Genomic DNA, 15,558 nt, shown 5'->3' with positions numbered 1-15,558 from the left:
TTAGATCAGCACTCAGCACACAGTAAGTGCTCAATAAACATCCATTGATTGATTGATTGCTCTCCCTCCTACTTAGGCTTTGAGCCCCATATGGGTCAGGAACTGTGTCCAACTTGTGTTATAGCTACCTAAGCGTTTAGAACAGTGCTTGGCACAAAGTAAGTTCTTAAATAGCATTATTATTATTATTATTATTATACTAAGTCCTGAGAGTACAGTTTGGGGGTGCTTGCCAGTGTTTGTGGTGGTGGAGAGGTAATTCTCCCAAGCACCAGTCATCACCTTTGCTCTCCGATCAGGCCTTGACCTCCAAATGGAGAAAATGGGCCTTCCTCTCCTCTTCATTCATTCAATCATATTTACTGAGCGCTTACTGTGTGCAGAACACTGTACTAAGCACTTGGAAAGTACAATACAACAATAAAGACAATCCCTGCCCACGACGGGCTTACAGTCTGGGGGTGGGGGGGAAGAAGGGGGCAGGACATCTGTATAAATACATATCAGTATAAATAAATAGAATTATCACCAACCCAAGCCCCTCTCTTCTTTTAAACCTGAGTTTTTTGAACCACCTTATTTACTCATATAATTGCCCCATGTTTGGGGAATGATTTTTGTAATATTTTTGTAACGGGGTGGGACTTTCATGAAGACACAGCAGAAGGGAGTCTAACAGTAAGGGGAGAAAGAGGAGAAGAAAAAGAGGGGAAGAGAGGAAGACAGAAGAAGGAGAAAGGTAAGAGGGCACTTGGGAGAGTGAGATAGCCACTCCACTCCCCCCACCACCACCACACACACACATAGCCACTCCATCCACCCCCCAACACACCACACCCCTGCTGTGTTGTCCTTTTATCCCTTTGGTTTGTTCTTCCCTGGGCCCATTCTTCTCACCTGCTTCACTACATTTTCACCCTTCTGTTCCTCCCCCCACACCTCTCCACAGTTCTCACTGCTTACATTAAAACAACCCTTTTATTTCCTACTCAAAAATCAAGCTGGGGCAATTATGTGAGTAAATACAATATCTCTTCCAATAATCTATCAATCAATCATATTTATTGAGTGCTTACTGTGTGCAGAGCACTGTACAAAGCACTTGGAAGAGTATAATACAACACTATAACAGACACATTCTTGGGATAGTAGATAGAGAACTAGCCTGGGAGTCAGAAGTTCATGAGGTCTATTCCCGGCTCTGCCACTTGTCTGCTGTGTGACCTTGAGCAAGTCACTTCATTTTCCTGTGCCTCAGTTACCTCTCTATAAAATGGGGATTGAGACTCTGAGCCCCACATGGGACAGGGACTATGTCCAACTCCCTTTGCTTGTATCCACCCCAGCGCCTGGCACATTGTAAGAGCTTAACAAATATCATCATTATTATTCCCTGCCCACAGTGAGCTTACAGGCCAGATCCCTTCTAGATTGACCCCACCTGGCTCCACTCCCTGCCATTAACCTCCAGGCTCTGGTGTTCCTCTCTGGGTTAGGTCTCTTTGCTTTCCGGCCTTTGTGCGTATTCACACATGAATGTGTCTCTGCCACTTATTGGGAGTGTCTGGGGCCTCTCCCCTCTCCTCCTTTCCCCTTAAACCAAAGTTTACCAAAAATCCCTGGATTTGTCCAAAACTGTGCATTCTTTTCCGAGTTTCGTCCCAATTTTGTATTAGTCAAACCCAGAGAATTCTCTGGAATCCAAATGTCTGAGACAGAGTCTGGGATCCTTGGAGGAGAAAGAGGGGAGGGAGGTGGAGGGAGAGGAGAAGGAGGAGGGAAGTGGGAGGGGAGAGAAGGAGCAGGAAGGAGGGAGGGAGCGGGAAGGGGGATGGATGGAGAAGGAAGAGGAGGAGGAGGAGGAGAAAGAGGGGCAGCTACCCTGTCCCTTGCCTGCTGCAGGAGGCTCCCTAGACATCACAAGGAGTTGGAGAGGGGACCGGGACCTCTCTGCCCCAGGGTCCTGAGCCCTGAGCTGGTGGGGAGTGGGGGAGGGTGAGGAGCCTGGATTTCCTGGGGAGATAAGGGACCCTGAACCCATTTATGTCCCCAAACAAATTCTGATATTGACCCAAGACTTGCACAGATTCTTTTCACCACTTTTGATAATGTAGTAACAAACCCTGGAGAGAAGATCCCAGAAAACAGAAGACCTGTTTCTCTTTCTGTTTCCAAAATTGTGCTTCTCTCTTCTATCTCCCCCATTAAAATGTCAACTCTATAATGCCAGTTATTACGCACTTACTAAGTGCCGAAGATCCCGGTAAATACAGGATCATAGGACCAGACACAGTCGATGTCCCAAACAGGGCTCACAACCTAAGAGGTGGGAGAGTAAGGATTCTCTAGTTTACAGAGTGAGGTCCAGAGACGTCATGTGACTTGCCCTGGGTCACAAAGCAAGTAGAATTAGAACCTGAGCCTCCTAACTCCCAATCTTGCGCTCTGTCCAGTAGCCCTGCTGCCTCATCCTCTGAGGGAATGGACAGAGTCTTCCTTTCCCCCACTGCGTCATCCTTGCACTTGGATCCGTATCCTTTAAGCACTTGACATTCTCCCCACTCCCAGCCTGCAGCACCTATGCACATATCCCTGATCCATGCTAATATCAATTCCTCCCTAGACTGTAAGCTTCTGTGGACAGGGAACATGTCTACCAACTTTGATATATTGTACTTTCCCAAGCACTTAGTACAGTGGTCTACACACCAAAAGCACTCCATTCATACGATTGACATTCTCTTCTTCTGTCCCCCGCTCAGGGCTCAAGGCAGGGAAAGATTGTGGCTGCATGTCAAAATCAGGAGAAGTATGGGGCACGCAGTAGGCACTCAATAAATAGGATTAATTGACTGATGTTATGACTTAATAATGTTGGTATTTGTTAAGCGCTTACTATGTGCAGAGCACTGTTCTAAGCGCTGGGGTAGATACAGGGTAATAAGGTTGTCCCACGTGAGGCTCAGAGTTAATGCCCATTTTACAGATGAGGGAACTGAGGCACAGAGAAGTGAAGTAACTTGTCCACAGTCACACAGCTGACAAGTGGCAGCGCCGGGAGTCAAACTCGTGACCTCTGACTCCGAAGCCCAGGCTCTTTCCACTGAGCCACGCTGCTTCCCAACTTGTCAGCGGAACTCAGGATAGCAATGTGCTGACACCCCCAGAATGCAGAAGTGGACAGGTAACACGTCAAAAACCAGAAGCTGAAAGACCACGACCAACAATAAACCCATCATGAAGACTTCAGCCATCCATGGCCTGCTTGTGGAAAGTTCAACTCCTACCGCCTCCACTGCAGCCTGTGTACTTGATTCCTTTTTGGCAACCTACTCCTGGTCCTAGTTCAATCAGTCGATCAATCAATGGTATTTATTGAGTTCTTACTGTGTGCAGAGTACTGGGCTGAGCTCTTGGGAGAGTACAATACAACAAAGTTGGTAATAATAATAATGTTGGTATTTGTTAAGCCCTTACTATGTGCTGAGCACTGTTCTAAGCGCTGGGGTAGACACGGGGGAATCAGGTTGTCCCACGTGGGGCTCCCAGTCTTAATCCCCATTTTACAGATGAGGGAACTGAGGCATAGAGAAGTTAAGTGACTTGCCCACAGTCACACAGCTGACAAGTGGCAGAGCTGGGATTCGAACTCATGACCTCTGACTCCAAAGCCCACGCTCTTTCCACTGAGCCACGCTGCTTCTCATGTTCCTGCTCACAAGGGAGGACTGGTTCTTATCTCTTTTACCACCAACCTCTTGTTCACTCCCTCCTTCCTGCCTGGACATGCCTTCCCCTTCCCAGCTAGTAGATAATGCTCTCCCCATTTTCAAAGATCTTCTGAAATCATATCTCTTCCAAGCAGCCTTCTCTGATTAATCCCTCATCTCACTGCCTTATTTCTGCCCCCCAACTGCCACTTCCACACTTCCATGTCACCAGATCACTTATCCTTATGTTGTTCTTAATGTGTATACATTAATACTCTATGATTTCCCTCTATTGTAATTTATTTTAATGTCTGTCTCCCCAGCTGATTTTAGGCTCCTTGAGAGCTGGGATTGTGTCGACTATCTCTACTGTACTTTCCCAAGAGCCTAGTGCAGTGCTCTGCACAGAGTAAGTACTCAGTAAATGTCCTTGATTAAAGTTCCTTATGTATTCATTTATTCATTAAATCGTATTTATTGAAAGTTTACTTTGTGCAGAGCACTGTACTAAGCTCTTGGGAAAGAGTGACATTTCCCGCGTATCCTTCACCCTTCTGGCCAAAAGGCAGACGGAAGGGACGAAGCCAGCCCTGGCCACGGGCCCAAACTTTTGAGTCTCCCTCTGGCCGGTAACAAACCTTCCCCTCTTGTATCATTTCAAATTTCCCGCGTCCCTGTGTCCTCTCCACTCTGCTTTTGCTACTCCCTGGACAGGGCCACCTCTGCAGAAGCCCTGGCCACGGGCCCAAACTTCTGAGTCTCTCTCCGGCCGGTAACAAAGTTCCTCTCGTGTATCATTTCAAATTTCCCGCGTCCCTGTGTCCTCTCCACCCTGTCTTTGCTGCTCCCCGGACAGGGGCACCTCTGCAGAAGCCCTGGCCCCGGGCCCAATCGGAGTGTCCCTGTGATTGATAACAATTCCTCTTCTCTTGCATCGTTTCAAATTTCCCACAAGCCAGAGTCCTCTCTCTCTCTCCTCCTTATCCCCAACCCTCCCCCCCCCCCCCCCCCCGGGCACAGGGCAACCTCCACAGAAGCCGTGGCCCTGGCCTTGGCTGTTTACAATGCCCTGGAAACCCGGCCCAGGCCTACACAATAGGCAGGATGTGCCGAACAAAGCCTCTGCCTCTCTGCCCCCCGCCCCCTCCTCTTGCCCCCTCATCTCCGCCCAACTCCCCTGCCGCACGAGAGACTTGCAAGCTGGCAGCCGGAGCAGCATGGGGTGAGACTAGACAGTTTGCAGCTCATGTGCCAGGCTGTGCTTCTTCCTCCTCTGCCCACCTGAGCCCTCTCCCCTCTGTCAACCCCACCACCCAGCTGCCCCCTGGGACTGCCCATAGTCTGGCTGGTGGCAAACGTACAAGTGCCAGCAACCCTGTTTTTCAGGCTAGCCCACGGTTTGCTGATGGTAGCCCAGCCCCGGTGCTGTCCAGCCTGTGCCTGTCTCAGGGGCTGCGAGTTCCAGTCACCCCCGAAATGGATCCCTCTTGCTTGCCTTCCAAGGAGGGTTGGCTGAGGTGGGTAGGGAAAGTGTCTCCTGTTTCCGTTGTACATCCCACAGCACTTTTGTAAGTATTTGTAATTTATTTTAATGTTTGTCTCCTCTTGCAGACTGTAAAATCCTTGGGAGCAGGAAATATATCTACCAAATCTGTTCAATCAATCAATCAATACTTATTGAGCACTTACTGTGTGCAGAGCACCGTACTAAGCCCTCAGTCAGTAAGTGTTCAATAAATACAACTGATTGCTCAGTACCTGCGTCATTACTAGCAGTAGGGCAATTGAGGGCCAGGCCATGCCCCCTGCAATAGGGCAGGAGTCCCAAATAAGCTCTACTACTTGCCTGCTGTGGCCTTGGGTGAGTCACTTAAATTCTCTGTACCTCAGTTTTCTCACTTGAAATATGGGGATTCACTACATGTTCTCCCTCCCCACTTAGACTGGAGTCTCCCGGGGGACAGAGACTACATCTGACCTGGTGATCTTGTACCTACTTTAGTGCTTAGAACGGGACTTGGCACATAGTAAACCCTAACAAATACCACAATTACAATTATTATTGGGAGATGATGCCCTTGACTGACAAAGTAAAGCTCAGTTGGAGGTTGGCTGTGGTGGGAGGGAGCGTGGGGGCTTGGTATGAGTCACAGGGCTAGTCTACACTCAAACTGGGCCACGAACATCAGAAACACCCCCTCCCCACCCTCAATCTGCCAGTCCCGTGCTGCCCTTGCAGGCGCCATCTGACCTGAGGCCACGCCACCGCCGTGGCCAGGAACACTGAGGCCTCTGTCCGAGCTGGGCCGGGCCCCCGCGTGGGGTTGCGAGGACATCCTCTGGGCTCTCTGCACCCAAGGCTTACATTCCCACCACCGCCTCCAGCTTCCTTCAGGGCCAGGGTTTAGGGAAGCTGACTCAGACCCCCAGAGCCTGGAGCCTGGAGGTGGCAATGACCACTGAGGAAGCTGGGTCCTATGAGTGGCTGAGAGTCAGGCGGTGTGAGAGGAATGAGGAGAGTGGGGCGGGGAAAAGTCGACCACATGTGCCCTCCAGTCCAACCCACCAACACCACCATGACCTTCTTTTGAGAGAGCGGATGGTCCTGTGGTGCAGGTCCAGGAGGTCCCACTTCCTTTTAGGGTTGGGGAGAGGTAGCAGAGGGTAGGGATCCGAAGCATCTCTGACTCTCTCCACAGAGACGGAAAGCCACTGAGAGGGAGGGTCGGGGGTCGGGGGCGGGGTAAGAAGCCGCTCAGAAAGAAGCCAAGGGGTGGGGGGTTGGAGAGGGCAGGGGAAGAGTGAAGAAGCGGTGGAGGGGTTGCCTTTCTGAGCTTAAGAATCAGGGAAGGAGGTGAGTCGGAACAGATGAGGGAGACTTGACAGGCCCCTGACCAAGCTTTTGATCCTCCCTCTGGCCTGAACAGAGGCGTCCCTCAACTGTTTAATCGGGCCAGCTGTCTTCCTTGTTTTACAGCTGAAATGGGAGAACAGTTCAAATCTTTGCCCCAGGCCTCCTAACAAAGTGATAGACTATGCCTACAGCCTGACAGCAAGGTCCCGATCAACACCCCTGGTAACTGTTGGGGGAGATGAGGGGAGTCACTGATGGCTACCCAGAGCTGCAGAAGAGAAAACTGAGGCTCAGGAAGGCAACTTGTTCAGGTCCGCCCTGAGGAATCCAGATCTGGCTCTCTGCCCACTAGGTTTCCCTGCCTCTCTCTGCTCGGACAAACTAGACCTGGAAAAGTACTTGTCGGTGTGCTGCAGCCTTGCCCACTTCCTCACTCGCTGCCTTCAGGCCCTGGCGGGAATGTGACAAGCAAGGATGAGAGGGAGCCAGTGGCTTAGCGCCAGCCACTAGCACTATTAATCAATCATCGTATTTCTATAGTGCTTACTGTGTGCAGAGCACTGTACTAAGCTCTTGGAAGAATACTGGCCTAGTCGGTAGAGCACAGGCCTGGGAATCAAAAGATCACGGGTTCTAATCCCGGCTCTGACATATGTCTGCTGTATGATCTTGGGCAAATCACTTCACTTCTCTAGGTTGCCTCTTCTGTAAAATGGAGATTGAGATTGTGAGCACCACATGGGACAGTGACTGTGTCCAACCTGATTTGCTTGTATCCAGCCCAGTGCTAGTACATTGCCTGGCATATAGTAAGTGCTTAACAAATATCAAAAGTATTATCATTACTATCATTATTAATAATACACTATAACATTCAGTAGACACGTCTTCTGTCCACAACAAGCTTAGAATCAATTCCTCTGCTCAGGTTCTCTGGTCTGAAGTCTCAAGGCCAAGGTCTGTAATCATCATCGTCATCGTCTTAATCATTCTCCTCAAACCTAGATATCAGCCACCTTGTAAATCCGCGCTCCAGTCGAGAGTTGGCTGTGTACCCTTTAAGCCCTTTGCTACTCACACCGGCCCCACAGCACTTCCGTCCACATCCTTCTGTTCTATTTCCCGTAATTTATTTTACTGTCCATCTCCCCCTGTAGACTGTAAGATCCTTGTGGGCAGGGATTGCATCTGCCAACTCTATTACATCGTACTCTCCCAAGCGCTTAGTACAGTTCTATGCCTACGGTAAGGGCTCAATAAATAGCACTGATGGATGGATTGGGTTGGATGGCTTGGATTGGGATGAATGGATTCACCCCTTCACAGTGCTCTGGCCCACAGTGGGGGCAACAGTGAACAGGGGAGGGCTGGAGGGATCTGGAGCTGAGATGCAGGTCGCTGAATACCACTGATTGATGGATTGATTGAGTATGGGGAGGAGCCAGGCTGAAGACCAGATTCAGGAATAATGAATTGTGGAACTCGAGCCGATGGTGGGCCCTGTGGGCTCTGGGGTTGTGGGGGGCAGACGGAGAGGATCTAGTCTGACATTTTAACCCCTCTGGTCTCTGGCCTCTAAGGCCATAAACCAGAGGAGGGAAGGGCCGGGCTGCCCAGCTCCCTTTGAAGTTGTAAAATCTAGTTATTACGGGGGGCCTTTTGCCGGCCAGAGGCTTTGGGGCCGCTGAAGTTTCCTTTCCACGTTGCTGGGTCTCCTGTTCAACGAAATAGGCCAGATGATTTTCTCAGGGCTGGGTGTGTGTGGCCTGGCTGGGCCTCAACTGAGGGGGAGGGCCGACGCCCACAGCCCCGGGTGGGTCTGGGTCTCCGAGAGCCTCTGGACGGCCGTCTCGGGACAAGCGTCTCGGGACGACTCAGTCACCCCGTTTCCCTTCACGTCGCAGGAAGCCGGCTAGCGTGATGCCAGCCACCTTGGAGGAAATTGTGGCGCGTCACGGTCCGCCCAGGGCAGGCCTCTAGCAGGTCGGAGGGGAACGGCTGAGGACGGGGCCGTTTGCCACGCAGGGATTTTTGTTTTTCACTCTCACTCTCTCTAATGGGATTTTCTTTAACTGAACGAAAGTGTTTTTCATTATTTTGGGGGCGGCAAAGAGAGCCATAGGGAAAACAAAGCCAGAAAGTTGAAACCTTTGCCAGAGGATTGTTCCACGTGTCCAGCTCAGTTCTTGGGTTCCTTCCGCCCAAGTGCCTGGGGGCTGGCAAGGGATGCCCCTACTCACACCACCCACCCCGCTTTCTCCCCCAAGAAAGTCAGCCAGGAAATCTGCATTCAATTCCTGTCCCAAACTGTCTGCTGAGCCTCACTTTCACCCTTAATTAATCGTATTTATTGAGTGCTTACTGTGTGCAAAAACACTGTACTAACCACTTGGTAGAGTATGATATAACAATATGACAGAGTTGCTAGACCCATTCCCTGCCCATCAGAAGCTTAAAGTCTAGAGAGGGGGAGACAGGTAATATGAATAGAAATAAATTTTTGATACGTAGATGAGTGCTGTGGGAATGAGAAAGGGGTGAATAAGGGAGCAAATCCAAGTGCAAGGGTGATGAAGAAGGGAGTGGAAGAGGAGGAACAATAATAACTAATTATAATAATAATAATAAAATGTTAAGCACTTTCTGTGTGCCAAGCACTGGACTAAGTGGGTCACATTTCCATCCCTCATGGGGACCACAGAATCCAGTCTTCACCCCCAGGCGAAGATCTAGAGATCCCTGGCTTAAGTACACTTAAAAAGCAATATCAAACCCTTCTAGACTGTTATACCAAAAGAAAGGCTGGCCGGGGACCCCAACACTGCTGCCTGATAGGGGAAAGAAAAACACACATGCATATCTTCAGAGCAAAGGTACAACTGGGCACAATGTGGGCACAACTTGGGCAGTGGTTACCCAGCTAAATCCACAATCACCTCCGAACTGTGGGCCAGGAGGCATGGGCTCGGGGATAGAACTAGAAAACAAACCCCATGTTCTCTTTCTCCGGCCCCTCTCCTCACCCTGCACCCCCCACCCCAGGGAGTCGATCCTCCCTGCCTGAGAAACTCAGAATTCGGGAAAGCCAAAATGCCTGGAGTTGGCCCAAACCCACGTGGTTTTGCTTCTCCCCCAATTAAATAGCAGCTGCCCCAGCTTGGGCCAAGTTTCAGGAAAAGAAAAAAAAAATCAAATAATTGACTTTGGGACTGATTCATGTAGCTTCTGAATCTGGGAAAACAGGGGTGAGAAGTCAGGGAATTTCCAAGGGGTTGGGAGTCAAGGGGGAGACAGCGATGTGGGGAGGAGAGAGTTCAGAAACCAAGGAAAGACCCTTACCCTGAGGATCTCAAAGCACCTGGTGGGGGGTGCTGGAGCGAGAAGGGGGAGGCAAGTCAATGGCAAGAAGTTTTCCTCTCCCCACTGTACTGAGGAAAACTGAGTCCCAGGAGAGGAAGATGACCTGGAGCCAGGCATCTCCACACTGAAGCCAAGGGCAAAACTATTATTATTAATAATAATAATATTTGCTAAACACATATGTGCCAAGCACTATTCTAAATTCTGGGAAAATTATAATTGTGATATCTGTTAAGCACTTACTATGTGCCAAGCACTGTACTAAGTGCTGGGGTAGATACAAGATAATCAAGTTGCACATAGGGCTTGCAGTCTAAGTAGGAGGGAAAACAGGTACTGAATCCCCATTTTGCAGATGAGGAAAGTGAGGCACGGAGATGTTAAGGGACTTGCCCAAAGTCACACACAACAAATATGTGGTGGAACCAGGATTAGAATCCAGGACCTCTGACTCCCAGGTCTGTACTCTTTCCACTAGGCCACACTGCTTCTCTAGATAAATACAAGATCACCAGGTCAAAGCAGAAGCAGCATGGCCTAGTAGATAGAGCAGGAGCTTGGGACTTAGAAGAATCTGGGTTCTAATCTGAGCTCTGCCACTCGTCTGCTGTGTGACCTTGGGCAAGTCAGTTCACTTCTCTGTGCCTCAGTTACCTCATATATAAAATGCGAACTAAGACTGGGAGCTCCACATGGGACATGGACTGCGTCCAACTTGGTTATCTTCTAATAATAATAACGATGATGGTATTTGTTAAGCTCTCACGATGTGCCAAGCGCCGTTCTAAGCACCGAGGTAGATTCAAGGTAATCAGCTTGTCCCACGTGGGGTTCACAGTCTCCATCCCCATTTTACAGATGAGGTAACCGAGGCACAGAGAAGTTAAGTGACTTCTCCAAAGTCATACGGCTGACAAGCGGCAGAGCCGGGAATAGAACCCACGACCTACGGCTCCCAAGCCAGCGCTCTTTCCACTAAGCCACGCTGCTTCTACCCCGGGGTACAAGGGGTACAGTGCCTAGCACATAATAAAAATACCGTAAAAACAAAACAAAGACATATTCCCTGCCCTACACAGGCCTCACCAGTCGAAGGGGGAGGAGGGAGAATGGGAATTTCATCCCCATTCTACGGATGAAGAAAGTGAGGCCCAGAGAGGTAAAGTGATCGAGGCCCAGAGAGGTAAAGTATTTGGCCAAAGGTCATACGGCAGGCAAATGGCCCAGCTGGGATTAAAACCCAGGTTCTTAGAAACATATTTTTGAAAACACCCACAGCCCTGAAGGGCCACAGTTTTTTTTTTTCCGGGGCTTTTTTTCATTTTGCCAGCCGCTCTCTGCGGTCTCTGGCCAGATGAGGTCGAAAGCAGAAGTGACTGAAATGTAGATGAGAAGTGCTGATGGCACAGAACTTCTTTGCCGACCCAAGCCCGGATGGCCACAGATGTCACAAAGAGCCTCTTCACAAAAAGCGACGGGGCTGGCCCCCTCGCAGAGCCGCAACGATGAAGCCACGGAGGAGCTTTTGGGGGGGGTGGGGGGGGTGGCTCCCCAGCATCTCTCACCGCCCTAGGGATTCCCTCCCAGACCGAGAGTCATTCATTCATTCAATCGTATTTACTGAGCGCTTACTGTGTGCAGAGCTCTGTACTAAGCGCTTGGACAGTACAATTCAGCAACCAGTTCACCGTGACGAGGGATCTAGTTTGGAGGGGAGGAAAGAGGAGGAGACTTGGAGGGTCGCTGAAAATCTCAGCAAAGCTTCGGTTTTGTGGAGGAGGGTACCCCAAAAGGAGCCACGTGGCCTCAAGGAAAAGTTTGAAGAGCCAGTGGCTTTCCAAATAATCGAAACAGGAAGAAAGATAAACACTGCATTATCGCAATTCGCATTAGGGCTAGGACACCAGCTGCATGCGAATATCCTCATTGAGTCTGATTCCCCACTCCCTCTCCTCCTTCCCCTCCCCCTCCCCACCCCGGCTATTTTTCTGCATTAAAGCTGCAGGGAATACTTTGCTCATCGGTGGTTACGATTCCCACTCTTTCACTTCCAAACTGTAGCCCTCCCTTCCACTAAAATAATAATTTAGTATTTATGGAGCGCCTACTATGTGCAGAGCACTGTACTAAGCGCCGGGAATGTACAATTCGGCAAGAGATAGAGACCATCCCTGCCCAGGGACGGGCTCACAGTCTAAAAGGGGGAACCAAACAAAAACAAGACAACATCATCGGGATAAATAGAATCGAGGAGATATACACCTCATTAACAAAATAAGTAGGGTAATAAATAATATATACAAATGAGCACAGTGCTGAGGGGAGGGGAAGGGGGAAGAGCAGAGGGTGGGGGGGGGAGGGGGAGCAGAGGGAAAGGGGGGCTCATGATAATTATGGTATTTATTAAGCGCTTACAATGGGCCAGGCACTGTACTAAGCGCTGGGGTGGATACAAGCAAAACAGGTTGGACACGGTCCCCGTCCAGCACAGGGCTCACGGTCTTCATCCCCATTTTACAGATTAGGTAACTGAGGCAGAGAGACGTGAAATAGCTTGTCCAGCGCAGCGGGCAATTGGGGGAGCGGGATTAGAACCCATGACCGTCTGTCAGGCCCGTGCTCTACCCATCACGCCATGCCGCTTCTCACTCTGGGAGAATCCGTCAGACTGCGCGGCTCCCCTGCCGGGGACACCGGCAGCCTTTAGACAAACCGTTCCCCTGCCGGCATCCTCGGCACGACCCCCGACCCGAAAGGCCCCAGGGCGTCGTCAACCCCATTGGGGCGTCTGTCAATGAGGGTCCAGTTCTGTCTGGGCTCCACTGGGCAGGCACCCCCGGCAAGGAGATCGGCCGGCCCACTGGGTACTCCAACAAGGAGCCTGGCCAGCAGCCTCCAGGGCCCACTGGGCACCCCAACGAGGAGCCTGGCCAGCCCCTAGGGCCCACTGGGCACCCCAACGAGGAGCCTGGCCAGCAGCCTCCAGGGCCCACTGGGCACCCCAACAAGGAGCCTGGCCAGCAGCCTCCAGGGCCCACTGGGCACCCCAGCAAGGACTCTGGCCAGCCCCCAGCGCACTCTGGGCACCCCCAGCAAGGAGCATCCAGCCCCCGGGGCCCACTGGGCACCCCAGCAATGAGCCTGGCCAGCCCCCAGGGCCCACTGGGCACCCCAGCAAGGAGCCTGGCCAGCCCCCAGGGCCCACTGGGCACCCAGCAAGGAGACCAGCCAGCCGCAAGGCCCACTGGGCACCCCAGCAAGGAGCCTGGCCAACCCCCAGGGCCCACTGGGCACCCCAGCAAGGAGCCTGGCCAGCCCCCAGGGCCCACTGGGCACCCCAGCAAGGAGCCTGGCCAGCCCCCAGGGTCCACTGGGCACCTCAGCAAGGACTCTGGCCAGCCCCCAGGGCCCACTGGGCACCCAGCAAGGAGACCAGCCAGCCCCCGAGGCCCACTGGGCACCCAGCAAGGAGACCAGCCAGCCCCCGAGGCCCACTGGGCACCCCAGCAAGGAGCCTGGCCAGCCCCTTCTCCCGACCCCTACGGCATCTAGCGCGGGAAAGAGGCCAAGGTCCGTCCTTCTCTGTGTCTCCTCTCGCCCTCATATGGCTTCTACCATTCTAGGCTCGCGAAGGTTTTTAGACAGGGCATCCACCTAGAAGGGGGAAACCGAGGCAGGGACTAATAGAGGGCACTGTGGTTTAGCGGAAAGAGCCCGGGCTTGGAAGTCGGAGGACGTGGGTTCTAATCCCCACTCCGCCCTTTGGCTGCTGTGCGACCCGGGGCAAGTCACTTAACTTCTCTGGGCCTCAGTGACCTCATCTGGAAGATGGGGACGGAGACTGTGAGCCCCACGTGGGACGACTTGATGACCTCGTATCTGCCCCAGCGCTCAGAACAGTGCTCGGCACAGAGTAAGCGCTTAACAAATACCATAATTAACTAATAGGAGGCGATCTCTCCGGCTGCGCCCCTGGGCTGCTGTGTGACGTCGGGCAAGCCGCTTGACTTCTCCGTGCCTCAGTTTCCTCATCTGTAAAATGGGGATGGAGACCGTGAGCCTCACGTGGGACGACCCGATGACGGTGCATCTCCCCCAGCGTGTGGAACAGGGCTCGGCACATCCTAAGCGCTTGACAGGTACCATCGTGATTATTCTCTCTCTCATTCATTCAGGCAATCGTATTTACGGAGCGCCTACAGTGTGCAGAGCACTGTCCTAAGCGCTTGGAAAGTACAATCCGGCAAGGGAGAGAGGGACGATCCCCGGCCAAGAAGGGACTCTCTTTCCGTTGAGTCCGGTGCAGAAGTTAGGTCCCGGAGCAGCCTCTCCTGCCCCGCCCCGGTCAAACCCGATGGGGCCCGAGGGGGCCGGGACACACGACCCCGGGACCCCCGCCCTCCCGCCCGCCCCCCGACTCCGGACGGCCGGACCCCCGAGCCGCCGGCCGCAGCGCTTACCGTGCCCGCCGGAGCCGCGCTCCTCCGGGCGGGCCTCCGGGACTGCCTTCGGGAGCTCCTCCGGGCGGGCCTCCGCTCTGCTCGGCGCACGGAGCATCTCCGGGCCCGCAGCCTTGGTCCAGCCGCCCCGCCCCGCCCCGCCCCTCCGCAGCCCCGCCCCTCTTACCAAGCCCCGCCCCCGCCACGCGGGCCCCGCCCCCTAGACTCAAGCTCCGCCCCCTGATGCTCAGGCCCTGCCCCTAAAACGCAGGCCCCGCCCCTTTCAGCGAGCCCCGCCCCCTGACCCTCAGGCCCCGCCCTAACACTCAGGCCTCGCCCCTAACCCCTGTGCCCCACCCCCTGACCCTCAGGCCCCGCCCCTAACACACGTGCCCCGCCCCCTGACCCTCGGGCCCCGCCCCTCTCAGCGAGCCCCGCCCAGCAGAGAAGCAGCGCGGCTCAGTGGAGAGAGCCCGGGCTTGGGAGTCGGAGGTCATGGGTTCTAATCCCGGACTCCGCCACTTGTCAGCCGTGTGACTTGGGGCAAGTCGCTTCGCTTCTCTGTGCCTCAGTTCCCTCATCTGGAAAATGGGGATTAAGACTGGGAGCCTCACGTGGGACAACCCGATTCCCCTGTCTCTACCCCAGCGCTTAGAGCAGCGCTCTGCACATAGTAAGCGCTTAACCAGTACCAACAAATACCAACATTATTAACACTGAGACCCCGCCCCTCCGAGCACGCCCCTCCCTCCAGGCCCTGCCCCTCCCCACCCGGCTCCGCCCCTCCCCATCGTGCTCCTCCCCTCCCCTCCCTTCCAGGCTCCTCCCCCTCTCCCGGCGCTCCGGCCCTTCTCATCCCGCCCCGCCCCCCGTTGGAAGCTGTGCGGTCCCGGTTCCCCCCCCCCCCCCCCCCCGCTTTTCCCGAGCGATCCCTGCTGGAGGCTCCCTCAGACCCTCCAGACCCTCAGACCCGCCCTCACACCCGGTCCTCCCGGGGCGGGCCGCCCCCGGGACCAGCGGGCTGGAAGGGGGGCCCGGCTGATGACTGTGAGCCCCTCATTGGCCAGGGATTGTCTCTAAATGTTGCCGGATTGTCATTCATTCATTCATTCAATAGTATTTATTGAGCGCTTACTATGTGCAGAGCACTGTACTAAGCGCTTGGGATGAACAGGTCGGCAACAGATAGAGACAG

The 15,558-nt window shown here is 53.2% G+C and overlaps 2 protein-coding genes across 2 annotated transcripts in view; one reads left to right on the top strand and one right to left on the bottom strand.

Annotated features, from left to right (window-relative positions):
- NAV1 (neuron navigator 1) overlaps positions 1–14,468 on the bottom strand; it is a 313,376-nt gene extending 298,908 nt beyond the window's left edge. Inside the window, 1 exon segment of the mRNA XM_029069967.2 lies at positions 14,385–14,468. The gene's annotated coding sequence lies outside the window, so the exon portion shown is untranslated.
- Positions 11,369–13,476, top strand: LOC114813297 (basic salivary proline-rich protein 2-like). The gene is made up of 2 exons (XM_029069678.1): positions 11,369–11,458; positions 12,625–13,476. The coding sequence occupies exons 1-2, from the start codon at positions 11,369–11,371 to the stop codon at positions 13,474–13,476; spliced, it is 942 nt and encodes a 313-aa protein (XP_028925511.1).
- Positions 14,469–15,558: the final 1,090 nt, after the last annotated feature.

Source organism: Ornithorhynchus anatinus, chromosome 7 (assembly GCF_004115215.2).
Source record: "Ornithorhynchus anatinus isolate Pmale09 chromosome 7, mOrnAna1.pri.v4, whole genome shotgun sequence".
In the NCBI taxonomy this organism is placed as follows: Eukaryota; Metazoa; Chordata; class Mammalia; order Monotremata; family Ornithorhynchidae; genus Ornithorhynchus; species Ornithorhynchus anatinus.
This window is presented reverse-complemented; position numbering and strand designations above follow the sequence as displayed.